Source organism: Pseudophryne corroboree, chromosome 4, assembly GCF_028390025.1.
Source record: "Pseudophryne corroboree isolate aPseCor3 chromosome 4, aPseCor3.hap2, whole genome shotgun sequence".
NCBI classification, from domain to species: domain Eukaryota; kingdom Metazoa; phylum Chordata; class Amphibia; order Anura; family Myobatrachidae; genus Pseudophryne; species Pseudophryne corroboree.
This window is the reverse complement of record NC_086447.1, coordinates 660,442,125-660,460,048: the sequence shown is the minus strand read 5'-3', so window position 1 is coordinate 660,460,048 and position 17,924 is coordinate 660,442,125. Positions and strand designations below refer to the sequence as shown.

Here is a 17,924-nt window from a genome sequence, read left to right as displayed (position 1 = left end):
GCGAGCAATAGTTTGCTTTGAAGCAGGAGCACCCAACTTGTTGGGTGCATGCAGGATAAATAGCGAGTCAGTCTTCCTGACTCCAGCCATCCTGGAAACATAAATTTTCAAAGCCCGGACTACGTCCAGCAACTTGGAATCCTCCAAATCCCGAGTAGCCGCAGGCACCACAATAGGTTGGTTCAAATGAAACGCTACCACCTTTGGGAGAAATTGGGGACGAGTCCTCAATTCTGCCCTGTCCATATGGAAGATCAGATATGGGCTTTTACATGACAAAGCCGCCAATTCTGACACACGCCTAGCTGAAGCTAAGGCCAACAGCATGACCACCTTCCACGTGAGATACTTTAGCTCCACGGTCTTAAGTGGCTCAAACCAGTGTGATTTCAGGAAATCCAACACAACGTTAAGATCCCAAGGTGCCACTGGAGGCACAAAAGGGGGCTGAATATGCAGCACTCCCTTAACAAATGTCTGGACTTCAGGCAGTGAAGCCAGTTCTTTTTGAAAGAAAATAGATAGGGCCGAAATCTGGACCTTTATGGACCCCAATTTTAGGCCCATAGTCACCCCTGACTGTAGGAAGTGCAGAAATCGACCCAGCTGGAATTCCTCTGTTGGGGCCTTCCTGGCCTCACACCAAGCAACATATTTCCGCCATATGCGGTGATAATGCTTTGCTGTCACATCCTTCCTAGCTTTTATCAGCGTAGGAATCACTTCTTCTGGAATGCCCTTTTCCGTTAGGATCCGGCGTTCAACCGTCATGCCATCAAACGCAGCCTCGGTAAGTCTTGGAACAGACAGGGCCCCTGCTGTAACAGGTCCTGTCTGAGAGGCAGAGGCCATGGGTCCTCTGAGATAATTTCTTGTAGTTCTGGGTACCAAGTTCTTCTTGGCCAATCCGGAACGATGAGTATAGTTCTTACTCCTCTCTTTCTTACTATCCTCAGTACCTTGGGTATGAGAGGAAGAGGAGGGAACACATAAAGCGACTGGTACACCCACGGTGTCACTAGTGCGTCCACAGCTATCGCCTGAGGGGCCCTTGACCTGGCGCAATATTTTTTTAGCCTTTTGTTGAGGCGGGACGCCATCATGTCCACCTGTGGCAGTTCCCAGTGATTTACAATCTGTGTGAAGACTTCTTGATGAAGTCCCCACTCTCCCGGGTGGAGGTCGTGCCTGCTGAGGAAGTCTGCTTCCCAGTTGTCCACTCCCGGAATGAACACTGCTGACAGTGCTAGCACGTGATTCTCCGCCCATCGAAGAATCCTTGTGGCTTCTGCCATTGCCATCCTGCTTCTTGTGCCGCCCTGTCGGTTTACATGGGCGACCGCCGTGATGTTGTCTGACTGAATCAGTACTGGTTGGTTTTGAAGCAGGGGCTCCGCTTGACTCAGGGCGTTGTAAATGGCCCTTAGTTCCAGTATATTTATGTGTAGTGAAGTCTCCAGACTTGACCACTGGCCTTGGAAGTTTCTTACCTGAGTGACTGCCCCCCATCCTCGGAGGCTTGCATCCGTGGTCACCAGGACCCAGTCCTGTATGCCGAACCTGCGGCCCTCGAGAAGATGAGCACTCTGCAGCCACCACAGCAGAGACACCCTGGCCCTTGGGGACAGGGTGATCAACCGATGCATCTGTAGATGCGATCCGGACCATTTGTCCAACAGATCCTACTGAAAGATCCTTGCATGGAACCTGCCGAAGGGAATTGCTTTCGTAAGAAGCCACCATCTTTCCCAGGACTCGCGTGCAGTGATGCACCGACACCTGTTTTGGTTTCAGGAGATCCCTGACCAGAGATGACAATTCCTGGGCCTTCTCCACCGGGAGATCCACCTTCTTCTGTTCTGTGTCCAGAATCATGCCCAGGAAAAGCAGACGCGTCGCAGGAATCCGCTGCGACTTTGGGATATTCAGAATCCAGCCGTGCTGTTGCAACACTTCCTGAGAGAGTGTTACGCTGACCAACAACTGCTCTCTGGACCTCGCCTTTATGAGGAGATCGTCCAAGTACGGGATAATTATAACTTCCTTCTTCCGAAGGAGTATCATCATTTCTGCCATTACCTTGGTAAATATTCGCGGTGCCATGGAGAGACCAAACGGCAACGTCTGGAATTGGTAATGACAGTCCTGTACCACAAACCTGAGGTACTCCTGGTGAGGTGGGTAAATGGGGACATGCAAGTAAGCATCCTTGATGTCCAGCGACACCATAAAATCCCCCTCTTCCAGGCTTGCAATAACCGCCCTGAGCGATTCCATTTTGAACTTGAACTTCTTTATATAAGTGTTCAAGGATTTTAAATTCAGAATGGGTCTCACCAAACCGTCCGGTTTCGGTACCACAAACATTGTGGAATAGTAACCTCTTCCCCGTTGAAGGAGGGGGACCTTGATTATCACCTGCTGGAGGTACAGCTTGTGAACTGCCGCCAGTACTACCTCCCTTTCCCTGGGAGCAGCTGGCAAGGCTGATTTGAGGTAACGGCGAGGGGGAGTCGCCTCGAACTCCAGCTTGTATCCCTGAGATACAATTTGTACAGCCCAGAGATCCACCTGAGAGCGAACCCACTGGTTGCTGAAGTTTCGGAGACGCGCCCCCACCGCACCTGGCTCCGCCTGTGGAGCCCCAACGTCATGCAGTGGACTTAGTGGAAGCAGGGGAGGATTTTTGTTCCTGGGAACTGGCTGCCTGGTGCAGCTTCTTTCCTCTAACCTTGCCTCTTGCCAGAAAGGACACGCCTCTGACCCGCTTGCCTTTCTGAGGCCGAAAGGACTGCACTTGATAATACGGTGCTTTCTTAGGCTGTGAGGGAACCTGAGGTAAAAAAGTCGACTTCCCAGCTGTTGCTGTGGACACGAGGTCCGAGAGACCGTCCCCAAACAATTCCTCACCCTTATAAGGCAAAACCTCCATGTGTTTTTTAGAATCAGCATCACCTGTCCACTGCCGAGTCCATAATACTCTCCTGGCAGAAATGGACATTGCATTAATTCTAGATGCCAGCCGGCAAATGTCCCTCTGGGCATCCCGCATATATAAGACGACGTCTTTTATATGTTCGAGGGTTAGCAAAACAGTATCCCTGTCGAGGGAATCAATGTTGTCTGACAGGGTATCAGTCCATGCTGCTGCAGCACTACACATCCAGGCTGAAGCAATAGCAGGTCTCAGTAGAGTACCAGAGTGTGTATACACAGACTTCAGGATAGCTTCCTGCTTTCTATCCGCAGGCTCCTTTAGGGCGGCCGTATCCTGAGACGGCAGTGCCACCCTTTTAGATAAGCGTGTGAGCGCCTTGTCCACCCTAGGGGATGTTTCCCAACGTAACCTATCCGTTGGCGGGAAAGGGTACGCCATCAGTAACCTCTTAGAAATCACTAGTTTCTTATCAGGGGAACTCCACGCTTCTTCACACAATTCATTTAATTCATCAGATGGGGGAAAAGTTACTGGCTGCTTTTTCTCCCCAAACATAATCCCCTCTTGGTGGTAACCGGGTTAATGTCAGAAATGTGCAATACATCTTTCATTGCAGTAATCATGCATCGGATGGCCTTTGTAGACTGTACATTTGTCTTATTCTCATCTACACTGGAGTCAGACTCCGTATCGACATCTGTGTCTACCGTCTGAGCTAGCGGGCGTTTGAGCCCCTGACGGCTTCTGAGTCGCCTGGGCAGGCGCGGGCTGAGACCCCGGCTGTCCCAAGGCTGCTACATCATTGAACCTTTTATGTAAGGAGTTGACACTGTCGGTCAAGACCTTCCACATATCCATCCACTCAGGTGTCGGCCCCGTCGGGGGCGACAGCACACTTATCTGCCCCTGCTCCGCCTCCACGTAACCCTCCTCATCAAACATGTCGACACAGCCGTACCGACACACCGCACACACACAGGGAATGCTCAGACTGAGGACAGGACCCCACAAAGTCCTTTTGGGGAGACAGAGAGAGAGTATGCCAGCACACACCACAGCGCTATATAACACAGGGATTTACACTATAAAAAGTGATTTACCCAATAGCTGCTTAAATATCTTATTTGCGCCTAAATTTATGTGCCCCCCCTCTCTTTTTTACCCTTCTTGTATCAGGATACTGCAGGGGAGAGCCTGGGGAGTTGCTTCCAGAGGAGCTGTGAAGGGAAAATGGCGCTGGTGTGCTGAGGAAGAAGGCCCCGCCCCCTCAGCGGCGGGCTTCTGTCCCGCGTTTCATGTACTTAATGGCGGGGTTTTTTAAACATATACAGTTGTCAGACTGTATTATGTGTATTTTAAGTGCCAAAAGGTATTATAATTGCTGCCCAGGGCGCCCCCCCAGCACCCTGCACCTTACAGTGACCGGAGTGTGTGGTGTGCTGTGAGAGCAATGGCGCACAGCTGCGGTGCTGTGCGCTACCTTAATGAAGACAGGAGTCTTCTGCCGCTGATTTCATCGCTTCTCTTGTCTTCTGGCTCTGCAAGGGGGACGGCGGCGCGGCTCCGGGAACGGACGATCGAGGTCGGGCCCTGTGTTCGAACCCTCTGGAGCTAATGGTGTCCAGTAGCCTTAGAAGCACAAGCTAGCTGCAAGCAGGTAGGTTTGCTTCTCTCCCCTCAGTCCCACGTAGCAGTGAGTCTGTTGCCAGCAGATCTCACTGAAAATAAAAAACCTAACAAATACTTTCTTTTCTAGCAAGCTCAGGAGAGCCCACTAGGAGCACCCAGCTCTGGCCGGGCACAGATTCTAACTGAGGTCTGGAGAAGGGGCATAGAGGGAGGAGCCAGTGCACACCAGATAGTACCTAATCTTTCTTTTAGAGTGCCCAGTCTCCTGCGGAGCCCGTCTATTCCCCATGGTCCTTACGGAGTTCCCAGCATCCACTAGGACGTCAGAGAAATAAGGAAGCTTTCACCCCGTTTCTATCGCCAGTCTTGGGGTCAGCGGCGGGCACTGCAGCTCACAGCCCGTGACCGCCGCGCCCTACAGCCACCACATGACACCGGGGACCCGCTAACTGGGACCCCAGTATAAACATTCACTGCACCAGTCGTCTTATTCAGCATCTGTTGGGGGGGGGGGGGGGGGGGGTGGCAGCGCACTGCTGGCCTGGGCACATACAGTGTGGTATGTGAACAGAGCCTCAGGAGCTCCAGGTCCAGTCAGCGAGAATTACGGAACCATTAGCCCTCAAGGGGTTGGTCTGGTGTCGTCGTCCCCTAGTCCCACGACGCAGGAGACTGGATGCCAACTAGTACAGCCTGAAGAAAAAAAAACTAAATGAAATTTCTGAAGAAAACTCTTTGGAGCTCCAGAGGAATGCACCCGGCTCCTTGGGAACATTTTTTTAATTGAGTATGCAGGAGGGGCATAGAGTAGCCAGCACACACTATTGATTTCTTAAAGTGCCAGGCTCCTATGGACCCGATCTATACCCCACAGTACATTCCCCAGTATCCACTAGGACGTTAGAGAAAGTAAATGAAGTTAATGGCATAATTAAGCAAAATACATCCTCATATGCTAAGGCATTTGTAATAAAACTAAGGTACTAGTTAGCTTATAATGGCTAGCAGAGCTATAAACAGGAGATCCAAAGCCACTGCACCTAGAGAGTAGCAAAGCACTATGCTGTTGAGTACCATGAAATAAATGCAGGGCCATAAATAGGTATGTGCAGAGTGTGCCACCGCACATAGCCCTGCAGGGTAGGGGTCTCTGGTGGGAGCACTTGTCAATTATCTGTTTTAATTATTTTAACTTGTAGCTTCCCCCCTTATTGAAGCCCAGCATCTCCTGACTGCCCGTCTCCTTCCCCAACCCCTTCTGTCACTAATACTCCTTCCACATCTCCAATGCCGGATCCCACTCGGGCAGTGGAAACGGGTCCTTCCCAGGTGGGATATGGCATTGGAGATTCTCCTACTCCTTTCGCTGGCTTCCAGACCTGGCAGTATGCGGGGTCGGTTGCCATAGCGGCAGGGGCGAGGGTGGAGGCAGCGCTGGGAGATGAGCTCATCTCCGCGCCGCCTCTCCCTATCTAGTAAACGGATGCGACACGGGAATCCGTTTATGCAGCCACTGACCCGGTATTCAACCCGGTAATAACACTGCTTATAACCCGGGTTGAATTACCGGGCCAGGCGACCCGGGAATTTGGACTTGACTCTTTCACACCGCACACTGACCTGTGTCGACCTGGCAATATGCCGGGTCGATACCGGGTTATTTGTGCGGTGTGAAAGGGGTTTAATACCTATACAACATTCATGAACTTAATTTGAGAGCTCTTTGTTGCTCTGTTACACTGACCTTTATTACACTTTCAGATGCCGACATACCCGAGACTTTATTTGTTTAGCTAGCTGCCCTTACATAGAAAGCTAGAGAATTCTAACTATCTGAAGCTTAATGTACCTTGTTAAAAAATTATCAACAAATTGCAGTTGAGCAGATCTATGGCGAGTGAGAGGAGGTACTGTGGGACGGTGAGAGGAGGTACTGCGCTGACTGGTGACCGGAAGGAGGAAGCGGTGAACGGAAATGAAGCAGTTGGGCGGTGACGGGCGAGGGCCATGCTGTTGATGGGCTGAGCGCAGCGTGCAGCAGGAGGATTAGCTGCTGCTGGCGCTGTGAGTGTGTGGGTGAGTGAGTGGAAGTAAGTGTGGGCAGCTACCGCGGTCGGGCCGCTGCTGCTGCCAAAGCAAGTCGGGGTAAGTGTGTGAGAGCCACAGCAAGGGTATGTGCAGTGTGTGCCACCGCACATAGCCCTGCAGTAAGCGTGCGAGGGCCACTACTGTTTTGTGTGTGTGATGGGGCCTGGTTTGTTTGTGTGTGAGAGAGGGTGCACATTTGTGTGTGTGTGTGAGGGGCCACGTTGTGTGTGAGAGGGGCCACGTTTGTGTGGGTGTGAGAGTGAAAGTGGGATAAGGCTGCTGCAGCTGGGGGAGTGTTAGTGAGCTGCTGGTTGAGTGACAGCGTGTGAAGACTGCTGTTGCTGCAGCCACAGTCCTTGAAAGAGGGGATTGTGATCGTAGAGAAGTGAACAGTGCCGGAAGCCGGTGCGAGGCAACAAGTGGGAAGGAGGTGCCGGAGCAACTGCTAAGTGGAGAAGCAGTGAAGCAGGAGGGGGCCCACTCAGATAAGTATTGATTACCTACTTTATTGAAATAGCTATTTTTGTTCTGTTGTGAATATTGTTCTCTTCACAACTAGACCATGGTATAATATTGTATTGCACGGCTTGAACTGAATTGTTTTTGTTTTAAAGCAAATGGGCGGGGCTGGGATTGAGAAGCTCACTCAGTGCATGTCATGTAAGATGTATGCACACCTGGAGCAACCGACCCAGTATGAATACATCTGCACGAAGTGTGCGCGAACGGCTGCCCTGGAAGCTCAGGTAACTGATCTGGAGCAAGCCGTTACATGACTGAGGGATATTCACAATCTCGACCAAAGTTTAGATAAAACGGTGGAGAAGTTGCAGGGGGGGGGGGGGGGGGGGGGACACCAGTAGCGTAGGACAACCAACCAGGTAGCCAGCTGGGTCACAGTTAGATGGAAGAAAAAGAAGGGAAGGCACGACATCTCTGAGCTACCAAACCCCAACAAATTTGCCCGATTGGACGAAGATTCGGAGGATGGTAGTGAGGAAATGACGGAGCTGGGGGAGACAGTTCGCTCTAGCAACCAGAGGAGACGTCCTTCCAGCACAGATGGGATGAAAGAGAGAGAAGTACCTAGGCAGATTGCGGTGGTAGGGATTCTATCATCGAGAAGACAGATATGGCAATCTGCTACCAGGACCATGATCGCCATGCAGTCTGTTGTCTCCCGGGTGCTCGGGTATGGCACATCGCGGACCGGGTAGAAAGATTATTGGGAGGGGCTGGGAAAGACCCAGCGGTCTTGGTGTACGTTGGCACCAATGACAAAGTTAGTGGAAGGTGGGATGTCCTTAAGAAAGTTTATAGGGACTTAGGCAAGAAATTTAAGGCAAGGACATATAAGGTAATATTCTCTGAAATATTACCCATGCCACGCGCTAGTCCAGGGAGGCAGAGGGAGATTAGGGAGGTAAATGTGTGGCTTAGGGATTGGTGCAGGAAGGAGTGATTTATTTTCTTGGAGCATTGGGCAGACTTCTCGGTTAGGCACCATCTTTTTGTCATAATGGATTGCACCTAAACGAGGAAGGGGCAGCAGCGCTTGGAGGAAGGATGGTTAGAAGGTTGGAGGAGATTTTAAACTAGATGTCTGGGGGGAGGGAGTAGAAAGAATTTCCGGAAGAGTCACTGAGAATTGAAAGGAGGGGCATAGTAAGATAAAATAAGAATTTACTCACCGGTAATTCTATTTCTCGTAGTCCGTAGTGGATGCTGGGAACTCCGTAAGGACCATGGGGAATAGACGGGCTCCGCAGGAGACTGGGCACACTAAAAGAAAGATTAGGTACTATCTGGTGTGCACAGGCTCCTCCCTCTATGCCCCTCCTCCAGACCTCAGTTAAGGAAACTGTGCCCGGAAGAGCTGACATTACAAGGAAAGGATTTGGAATCCAGGGTAAGACTCATACCAGCCACACCAATCACACCGTACAACTCGTGATAACTATACCCAGTTAACAGTATGAACAAAAAACTGAGCCTCATTCAAAGATGGCTCATAACAATAACCCTTTAGTTAAGCAATAACTATATACATGTATTGCAGAGAGTCCGCACTTGGGACGGGCGCCCAGCATCCACTACGGACTACGAGAAATAGAATTACCGGTGAGTAAATTCTTATTTTCTCTGACGTCCTAGTGGATGCTGGGAACTCCGTAAGGACCATGGGGATTATACCAAAGCTCCCAAACGGGCGGGAGAGTGCGGATGACTCTGCAGCACCGAATGAGCAAACTCAAGGTCCTCCTCAGCCAGGGTATCAAACTTGTAAATTTTTGCAAATGTGTTTGAACCCGACCAAGTAGTAGCTCGGCAAAGCTGTAATGCCGAGACCCCTCGGGCAGCCGCCCAAGAAAGAGCCCACTTTCCTTGTGGAATGGGCTTTTACTGATTTAGGATGCGGCAGTCCAGCCGCAGAATGTGCCAGCCGAATCGTGCTACAGATCCAGCGAGCAATAGTCTGCTTTTAAGCAGGAGCACCCAGCTAGTTGGGTGCATGCAGGATAAATAGCGAGTCAGTTTTTCTGACTCTAGCCGTCCTGGAAACATAAATTATAAGGGACCGGACCACGTCCAGCAACTTGGAGTCCTCCAAGTCCCTAGTAGCCGCAGGCACCACAATAGGTTGGTTCAAATGAAACGATGATACAACCTTAGGGAGAAATTAGGGACGAGTCCTCAATTCTGCCCTTTCCATATGGAAGATCAGATATGGGCTTTTACATGACAAAGCCGCCAATTCTGACACACGCCTAGTCCAAGCTAAGGCCAAAAGCATGACCACTTTCCACGTGAGATATTTTAGCTCCACGGTCTTAAGTGGCTCAAACCAGTGGGAATTTAGGAATCCAACACAACGTTAAGATCCCAAGGTGCCACTGGTGGCACAAAAGGAGGCTGAATATGCAGCACCCCTGTAACAACATCTGAACTTCAGGCAGTGAAGCCAGTTCTTTTTGAGAGAAAAAAGGGATAGGGCCGAAATCTTGGCCTTTATGGATCCTAATTTTAGGCCCATAGTCACTCCTGACTGTAGGAAGTGCAGGAATCGACCCCGCTGGAATTCATCTGTAGGGCCTTCCCGGCCACACACCAAGCAACCTATTTTCGCCATATACAGTGAAAAAGTCTTGCGGTCACGTCTTTCCTAGCCTTTATCAGCGTAGGAATAACTGCATCCGGAATGCCCTTTTCCGCTAGGATCCGGCGTTCAACCACCATGCCGTCAAACGCAGCCGCGGTAAGTCTTGGAACAGACAGGGCCCCTGTTGCAACATGTCCTGTCTGAGAGGCAGAGGCCATGGGTCCTCTGAGAGCATTTCTTGCAGTTCCGGGTACCGAGTCCTTCTTGGCCAATCCGGAGCAAAGAATATTGTTCACACTACTCCTTTTATTACAATTCTCAGCCCTTGGGTCTGAGAGGAAGAGGAGGGAATACATAGACCGACTGGAACACCCACGGTGTTACTAGTGCGACCACAGCTATCGCCTGAGAGTCCCTTGACCCAGCGTAAAACCTTTTTTATCTTTTTATTGAGGTGGGACGGCATCTAGTCCAACTGAGGCAGTTCCCATCAATTTGCAAAACTGCGTGAAGACTTCCTGATGAAGTCACCACTTTCCCGGGTGGAGGTCGTGCCTGCTGAGGAAGTCTGCTTCCCAGTTGTCCACTCCCGGAATGAACACTGCTGACAGTGCGCTTACTTGATTCTCTGCCCAGCGAAGAATTCTGGTGGCTTCTACCCTCGACACCCTGCTCCTTGTGCCGCCTTGGCGGTTTACATGAGCCCCTGCGGTCTGACTGGATCAGAACCGGTTGGTCGCGAAGCAGGAACTCCGCTTGACTTAGGGCGTTGTATATGGCCCTTAGTTCCAGGATATTGATGTGAAGGCAAGTCTGTTGGCTTGACCAAAAACCTTGGAATTTTCTTCCCTGTGTAACTGCCCCCCACCCTCGGAGGCTTGCATCCGTGGTCACCAGGACCCAGTCCTGAATGCCGAATCTGCGGCCCTCGAGAAGGTGAGCACTCCGCAGCCACCACGGGAGAAACACCCTGGCCCTGGGGGATAGGGTGATTAACCGATGCATCTGAAGATGTGATCCGGACCACTTGTCCAGTAAGTTCATGGAACCTTGCATGGAACCAGCCGAAGGGGATGGCCTTGTATGATGCCACAATCCTTCCCAGGACTCGAGTGCAGTGATGCACTGACACCTGTTTTGGTTTTCAATAGATTCCTGACCAGTGTCATGAGCTCCTGAGCTCTCTCTATCGGGAGATAAACCCTTTTCTGGTCTGTGTCTAGGATCATGCCTAAGCAAAGCAGATGAGCTGTAGGAACCAACTGCGACTTCGGAATATATAGAATCCAGTCGTGTTGCCATTTCACTTCCAGAGAAGGTGATACGCTGTTCAGCAACTGCTCTCTTGATCTCGCTTCTATGAGGAGATCGTCCAAGTATGTGATAATAGTGACACCTTGCTTCCGCAGGAGCACCATCATATCCGCCATTACCTTGGTGAAATTGGTAATGACAATCCCGTACCGCAATTCTGAGGTACGCCTGATGAGGTGGATAAATGGGGACATGAAGGTATGCATCCCTTATGTCCAGATTCACGATAAAGTCTCCCCTTTTTCAGGCTTGCAATGACCGCTCTTAGCGATTCCATCTTGAACTTGAACCTTTTCAGGTATATGTTCAGGGATTTTAATTCAATATGGGTCTAACCGAACCGTCTGGTTTCGGGATTATAACAAGGTCGAATAATAACACCCTCTTGTTGAAGGAGGGGACCCTTGACCACCACCTGTTGAAGATACAATTTGCGAATTGCAGTTAACACTGGCTCCCTCTATTGGGGAGAAGCCCGCCGGGTCCTCGGTGAGGGGGCATCTTCTCACAGTCCAGCCTGTATCCCTGCGACACACTTTCTATTGCCCAGGGATGTAACAGGGAGTGAACCCACTTGTGGCTGAACTTACGAAGGCGTGTCCCCACCGGGCCTAGCTCCGCCTGTGGAGCCCCAGCGACATGCGGTGGATTTTTGTAGAGGCCGGGGAGGACTTCTGTTCCTGGGGACTAGCTGTGTTGTACAGCTTCTTTCCTCTGCCCCCGGCTCTGACAAGAAAGGACGCACCTCAGACTTTCTTGTTTCTTTATTCGAAAAGCTGCATTTAATAATGTCGTGCTTTCCTAGGCTGTGCAGGAATATAGGGCAAACTGGCAGAATTACCAACTATAGCTGTGGAGACAAGGCCCGAGAACCTTTCTCCACACAATCCTCAGCCTTCCATATGCCTCTTAAGTCGGCATCATCTGTCCAATGTATATTCTACAGGACACGTCAAGCAGAAATCGACATAGCTTTTGACTCTAGGACCCAGTATACTCATGTCCCTTTGGGCATGCTTTATAATTATATATCTATCACTTAAGACAGCATCTTAATATATTTATATGCATACTAGGGTCTCAATCTCTGCTGATAAGGTACCTGTCCACGCTGCCACAGCGCTATAAACCCATGCCGACACCATCGCCGGTCTGGGTAGTAAACTAGAATGTGCACACTATCTGCAGGATCCCTGAGAATAGCTAGTGCAAACAGGACACCCAAGGGGAAGATTCTCAACACATCCTGGCCCTAGTGGGGAAAGGATACAGCCTGAGAATTCTCTTGTGGGAAGCTGCCGTCTCTTGTCTGGAGATTCCCGCTCTTTTTCCTCATGAGAGGAGGGAAATTTACCTCAGCATTCTTCCCCTTAACATGTGTACTCTCGTGTCAGGGACAGATGAGTCATCAGTGATATGCAAATCATCTTTTATTCCAATAATCATATATTGAATATCTTTTAGCCCTCTTGGCTGTAACTTTGCATTATCGTAGTCGACAGTGGAGTTAAACTCCGTGTCGATACCAGTGTTTGTTATTTTGGATAGTGAGCATAGAGAGACTCTGAAGGACTCTGTGACATAGGGACAGACCAGGGTAGATTTCCTTTCTGTTCCCTAACCTTTTGTGCAATAATTTTACCTCAGCACTTACACATATCCAAACAGGTGTCGGCGTTGTCGACGGAGACACCCTCCCACACACATATCCGCTCTATTACCTCCTTAGAGGAGCCTTTTACCTCAGACATGTCGACACACGCGTACCGACACACCACACACACAGGGGATGCTCTATTTGAAGACAGTTCCCCCACCAGGCCCTTTGGAGAGACAGAGAGAGAGTATGCCAGCACACACCCCAGCGCTATATAACCCAGGGATTACACTACAACTCAGTGTTTACCCAGTAGCTGCTGTATATACAAATTTTGCGCCTAAATTTATGTGCCCCCCCCTCTCTTTTCACCCTTTGTGTACCAGGATACTGCAGGGGAGAGCCTGGGGAGCTTCCTTCCAGCTGAGCTGTGAAGAGAAAATGGCGCCGGTGTGCTGAGGAAGAAGGCCCGGCCCCCTCAGCGGCGGGCTTCTGTCCTTTTATGTACTTTAATGGCGGGGTTTTTTACACATATACAGTACTACACTGTATTATGAGTGTTTTTTTTGCCAAAAGGTAATCTAATTGCAGCCCAGGGCGCCCCCCCCCCCAGCGCCCTGCACCCACCAGTGACCGGAGCATGTGGTGTGCTGTGGGAACAATGGCGCACAGCTGCAGTGCTGTGCGCTACCTTATTGAAGACCGGAGTCTTCAGCCGCCGTTTTTCTTCTGGTTTTTCCATCTTCTGGCTCTGCAAGGGGGACGGCGGCGCGGCTCCGGGAACGGACGATTGAGGTCGGGCCCTGTGTTCGATCCCTCTGGAGCTAATGGTGTCCAGTAGCCTTAGAAGCACAAGCTAGCTGCAAGCAGGTAGGTTTGCTTCTCTCCCCTCAGTCCCTCGTAGCAGTGAGTCTGTTGCCAGCAGATCTCACTGAAAATAAAAAACCTAACAAATACTTTCTTTTCTAGCAAGCTCAGGAGAGCCCACTAGGTGCATCCAGCTCTGGCCGGGCACAGATTCTAACTGAGGTCTGGAGGAGGGGCATAGAGGGAGGAGCCAGTGCACACCAGATAGTACCTAATCTTTCTTTTAGTGTGCCCAGTCTCCTGCGTAGCCCGTCTATTCCCCATGGTCCTTACGGAGTTCCCAGCATCCACTAGGACGTCAGAGAAATGGGGGTGGAGAAGGAGGGAGGAGTACAACAGCCCAAAAAAAGAAATTAAAATAAATTCTTAATCCTAGTGATCAACACATAAACAAAGAAATTAAATCAAATAAAAAAACAAATAAACACGGATTAATAGTCAATAATGTAAAATGTATGCTTGTAAATGCAATAAGCCTATCTGGAAAAGTAGGGAATTGGAACTAATAGCAATGAGTGAGCAATACGACATCATAGCTATCACTGAAACATGGTGGGATGATTCCCATGATTGGGCAGTAAATTTGGAGGGCTACACTTTATTCAGGAAAGACAGGGAATATAAAAAGGGAGGCAGAGTTTGTCTTTATGTCAAGCCTAGTCCTACACCATACCTAAGGGAAACTGATTGCGAGGGTGGAAGTGATAAGATTGAGTCGATACAGGTGGAAATAATACTTGGGGGAAAATATCCTAAGAAACTGCTAATAGGAACATGCTATAAACCGCCAGATATAACTATGGGCGACGAAGTGCAACTTCACCAGCAAATTGAAAAGGCAGCAAAAATGGGATGGGGGAAGTGTTGATTATAGGGGACTTTAATTATCCTAACATTAATTGGTTATTGGAGGCAGGTGGAACAGCAAGGGGTAGGGCATTTTTAAACATACTTAAAAGATAGCTATTTGTCCCAAGTGATTGAGAAACCAACTAGAAACAACACCATACTAGATCTGGTGATAACAAATAATGTAGAGACAATAACTAACATTGATGTAAGGGAGCCCTTGGCAAATAGCGATCACAATAAGATCACATTCGTAATATGTCACCAAAAACAGCATTATAAGGGTTTGACTAAAACTTTTAATTTTAGTAAAGCTAATTTTACCTTGCTCAGACAATCGATAAAGTGCTTAGATTGGAGCCAAATTTTTATTGGTACGAGTGCTACAGAAATGTGGGTCTCAATTAAAACGTTGCTGTGCAAATTTATGCATAAATACATTCCAAAGGGCAGCAAAAGTAAGAGACGCAGGTTCAAACCTATGTGGCTAAATAAGAAGGTAAAGGAATTGATGGACAAAAAAAGGGGAGCATTTAAGGCATTTAAATCGGACGGGAGTCTGGAGACCTTCCGCTACTACAAAGAGTGTAATAAACTATGCAAAAAGGAAATTAGAGCAGCTAAAATAGAAAATGAAAAACTGATTGCAAAGGAAGTTAAATCTAACCCCCAAAAAATTATAAAAGTATATCAATGGTAAAAGGATAAAAAACGATAGCATAGGATCCCTAAAAAATTAACTGGATGAATTGTTAAATAGTGACTATGAAAAAGCAGAGTTATTGAATAAATTCTTCTCGTCGGTATTTACTATAGAGAAAAAATTTTAGGAATAGAACAAGATAAAGGTAAGGTAAAAGACCAAAATTACTTCTCGTGTTTAAATGATGTAGTCAAAGAACGACTGAATAAAATTAAGATCAACAAATCATCGTGGCCAGATAGACTGCACCCAAGGGTTCTCAAGGAGCTAAGCTCAGAGATAGCAAGGCCATTACATGTAATCTTTAAAGCTTCCATCATGACAGGCGAGGTTCCAAGGGACTGGTGAATTGCAGATGTGGTGCTACTTTTTAAAAAGGGAATTAAATCTAATCCCGGGAATTACAGGCCAGTAAATTTAACATCTATAGTGGGGAAAATAATGGAAGGAGTATTAAGAGATAGCATTCAAGAGTATTTGGGATGCCTTAACATAATTAGTGTGAACCAGCATGGGTTTGTGAAAAATAGGACAAGTCAAACTAACTTAATTAACTTCTATGAAGAAGTGCAAATTTAGACAACGGAAATGCTGTGGATGTGGTCTTCTTAGATTTTGCAAAAGCCTTTGACACAGTGGCTCACACGGGGTTGTGTCTCAAATTAAGAGCGCTGGGGCTTGGTGACAGCATTTGTACTTGGGTCAAAAATTGGTTGTAAAATAGAGAACAGCGAGTGGTAGTCAATGGAACATTTTTGAGTTGGATTAAAGTATTAAGTGGTGTACCTCGGGGGTCTGTACTAGGCCCACTGCTGTTTAATATATTTATAAATGATATAGGAAATGGTATTGAGGGTAAAGTATACATTTTTGTAGATGATGCTGAACTGTGTAGGATAATTAGATCAGATCAGGACATTGACTCTCTTCAGGACGATTTAACTAAACTGGGGGGTTGGGCAACAAAGTGGAATATGAGGTTCAATATAGAGAAATGTAAAGTTATGCATTTCGGGATCAAAGACAAACAGGCAAACTATACATTGAATGGGGTAATTCTTGGAAAATCATTATTGGAGAAAGATTTGGGGGTGATCATTGACAATAGACTAAGCAGCAGTCCGCAATGTCGAGATGCTGCAGTAAAGGCCAAAATGGTATTTGCATGCATAAAACGGGGAATAGAGACCAGGGATGAAAGTGTAATCCTGCCACTATATAAAGCATTGGTATGGCCCCATCTAGAATACTGTATACAATTTTGGGCTCCACACTATAAAAAAAGACACAGTTGAACTAGAAAGGGTTCAGAAAAGAGCTACAAAATTAATTAAAGGCCTAGAGTTATTGGATTATGAGGAAAGACTACTTAGGCTGGATATGTTTACGCTGGAAAAAAGGCGCATACGAGGGGACATGATTAATATCTTCAAATATATATCAGAAACTTTCAGGCGATTTACTTATTAAGAGGTCTATACACAGGGTCATCCCCTTAGGTTGGAGGGGAGGAAGTTTAAGACCAGGCGTAGGAGAGGTTTCTTCACAGTGCGGACAGTGAGTTTATGGAATTCACTGCCGGAGAGTGTGGTAATGTCGGATTCAATCGAGGCATTTAAGAAAGGATTAGACACATTTTTTGTGGAAAATAGCATTGATGGTTATAAGTAAATTGGAGATAATACAGCATATAGCATTAAAGGTTGAACTCGATGGACAAGTGTCTTTTTTCAACCTCAACAACTATGTAACTATGTAGTGTGTGGCTGCAAGGGACTGGATGTATGGCTGCACGCTACATAGATCTGCTCAACTGCAATGCTGTATTTATTTTACAAAGTGCAAGTAGCTTTGCATAGTTAGAAATCTCAATAGTATTTATGCAGGATCAAATAGCTTAATGAGTAAGGTGTTTGATGAGTAATGTGTTTGATGGAACGCAACAGGTTATGGGTTTGAATCCTGGGTATGGCAGTATATTGAAATGTGTTACTTAAAGGGTATTGTAACTGAAAAACAATGACCTCTCAAGTTAAGTACATGAATGTGGTTTAAACAGGATTTGATTCCAAATACATCTTCTTGCAATGTTTTATAAATGTGTGTATAACACATTATATATATATATTGTTGGAAGGGGTATCTTAGCATGGGCTTTCTATGGTATCAATTTTGTCATGCCCCTTCCCCACGAGGGCATGTGGCTTTTGTCCCTATTGGAAAAATTGGGGGGGGGAGGAGGGGGTGGTGGTGGTGCTAATTCTCTTTCTGGCACAGGGCACCAAAGAGTCTAGTTGCAGCTCTGCATAAATTACAACATGTAAAAAGCTGTTGTAGTGCTACAAGGGCCAGCATGCATGGACAGCCCATGAGTTTTCTTGCATGCAGGAGCTTTTAAAACTTCAAGCACCAGCATGTCCATAGGAACATGCACCATCTCTGCATATAAATACTATTCGAAAAACAGGTGAATTTTGCACACAAATAAGCACATGATAACAAAACACATTATTTGTTTTACAATTGACAATTTAACTCACCAGCTTAAAGATGATTCTGGCTAGAAGCCTTACGGAGTCAGTAGGAACGTTGGGCAAGACACCCTTCAAACACAAACATTCTCTTTTATGGTCTTTCCAAGCATTTTTCTAAGGATCAATACAAACAAAAACAAGTCAATGGTGTTTTATCTCAAGTGTAAGCTATAACTGCAGCAGTTCAGTCACTCCTTTATAAAAATGTTTATAAAATCGCTAATGAAAGTAAGGATCGATAAAATTTTCCTTGATGCTCATTTCAACCCCCAAGATCTTACAAGGCACAAACTTGATCTGCTCAT

General features: G+C 47.6%; 1 protein-coding gene across 3 annotated transcripts in view; it reads right to left on the bottom strand.

Annotated features, from left to right (window-relative positions):
• SMYD3 (SET and MYND domain containing 3) overlaps positions 1 to 17,924 on the bottom strand; it is a 1,661,405-nt gene that overhangs the window by 1,227,725 nt on the left and 415,756 nt on the right. For all 3 annotated transcript variants that reach the window (XM_063917806.1, XM_063917805.1, XM_063917807.1), the window contains exon 3: positions 17,626 to 17,733. In XM_063917806.1, coding sequence (XP_063773876.1) covers positions 17,626 to 17,733 — 108 coding nt within the window. The remainder of the gene's footprint in view (positions 1 to 17,625; positions 17,734 to 17,924) is intronic.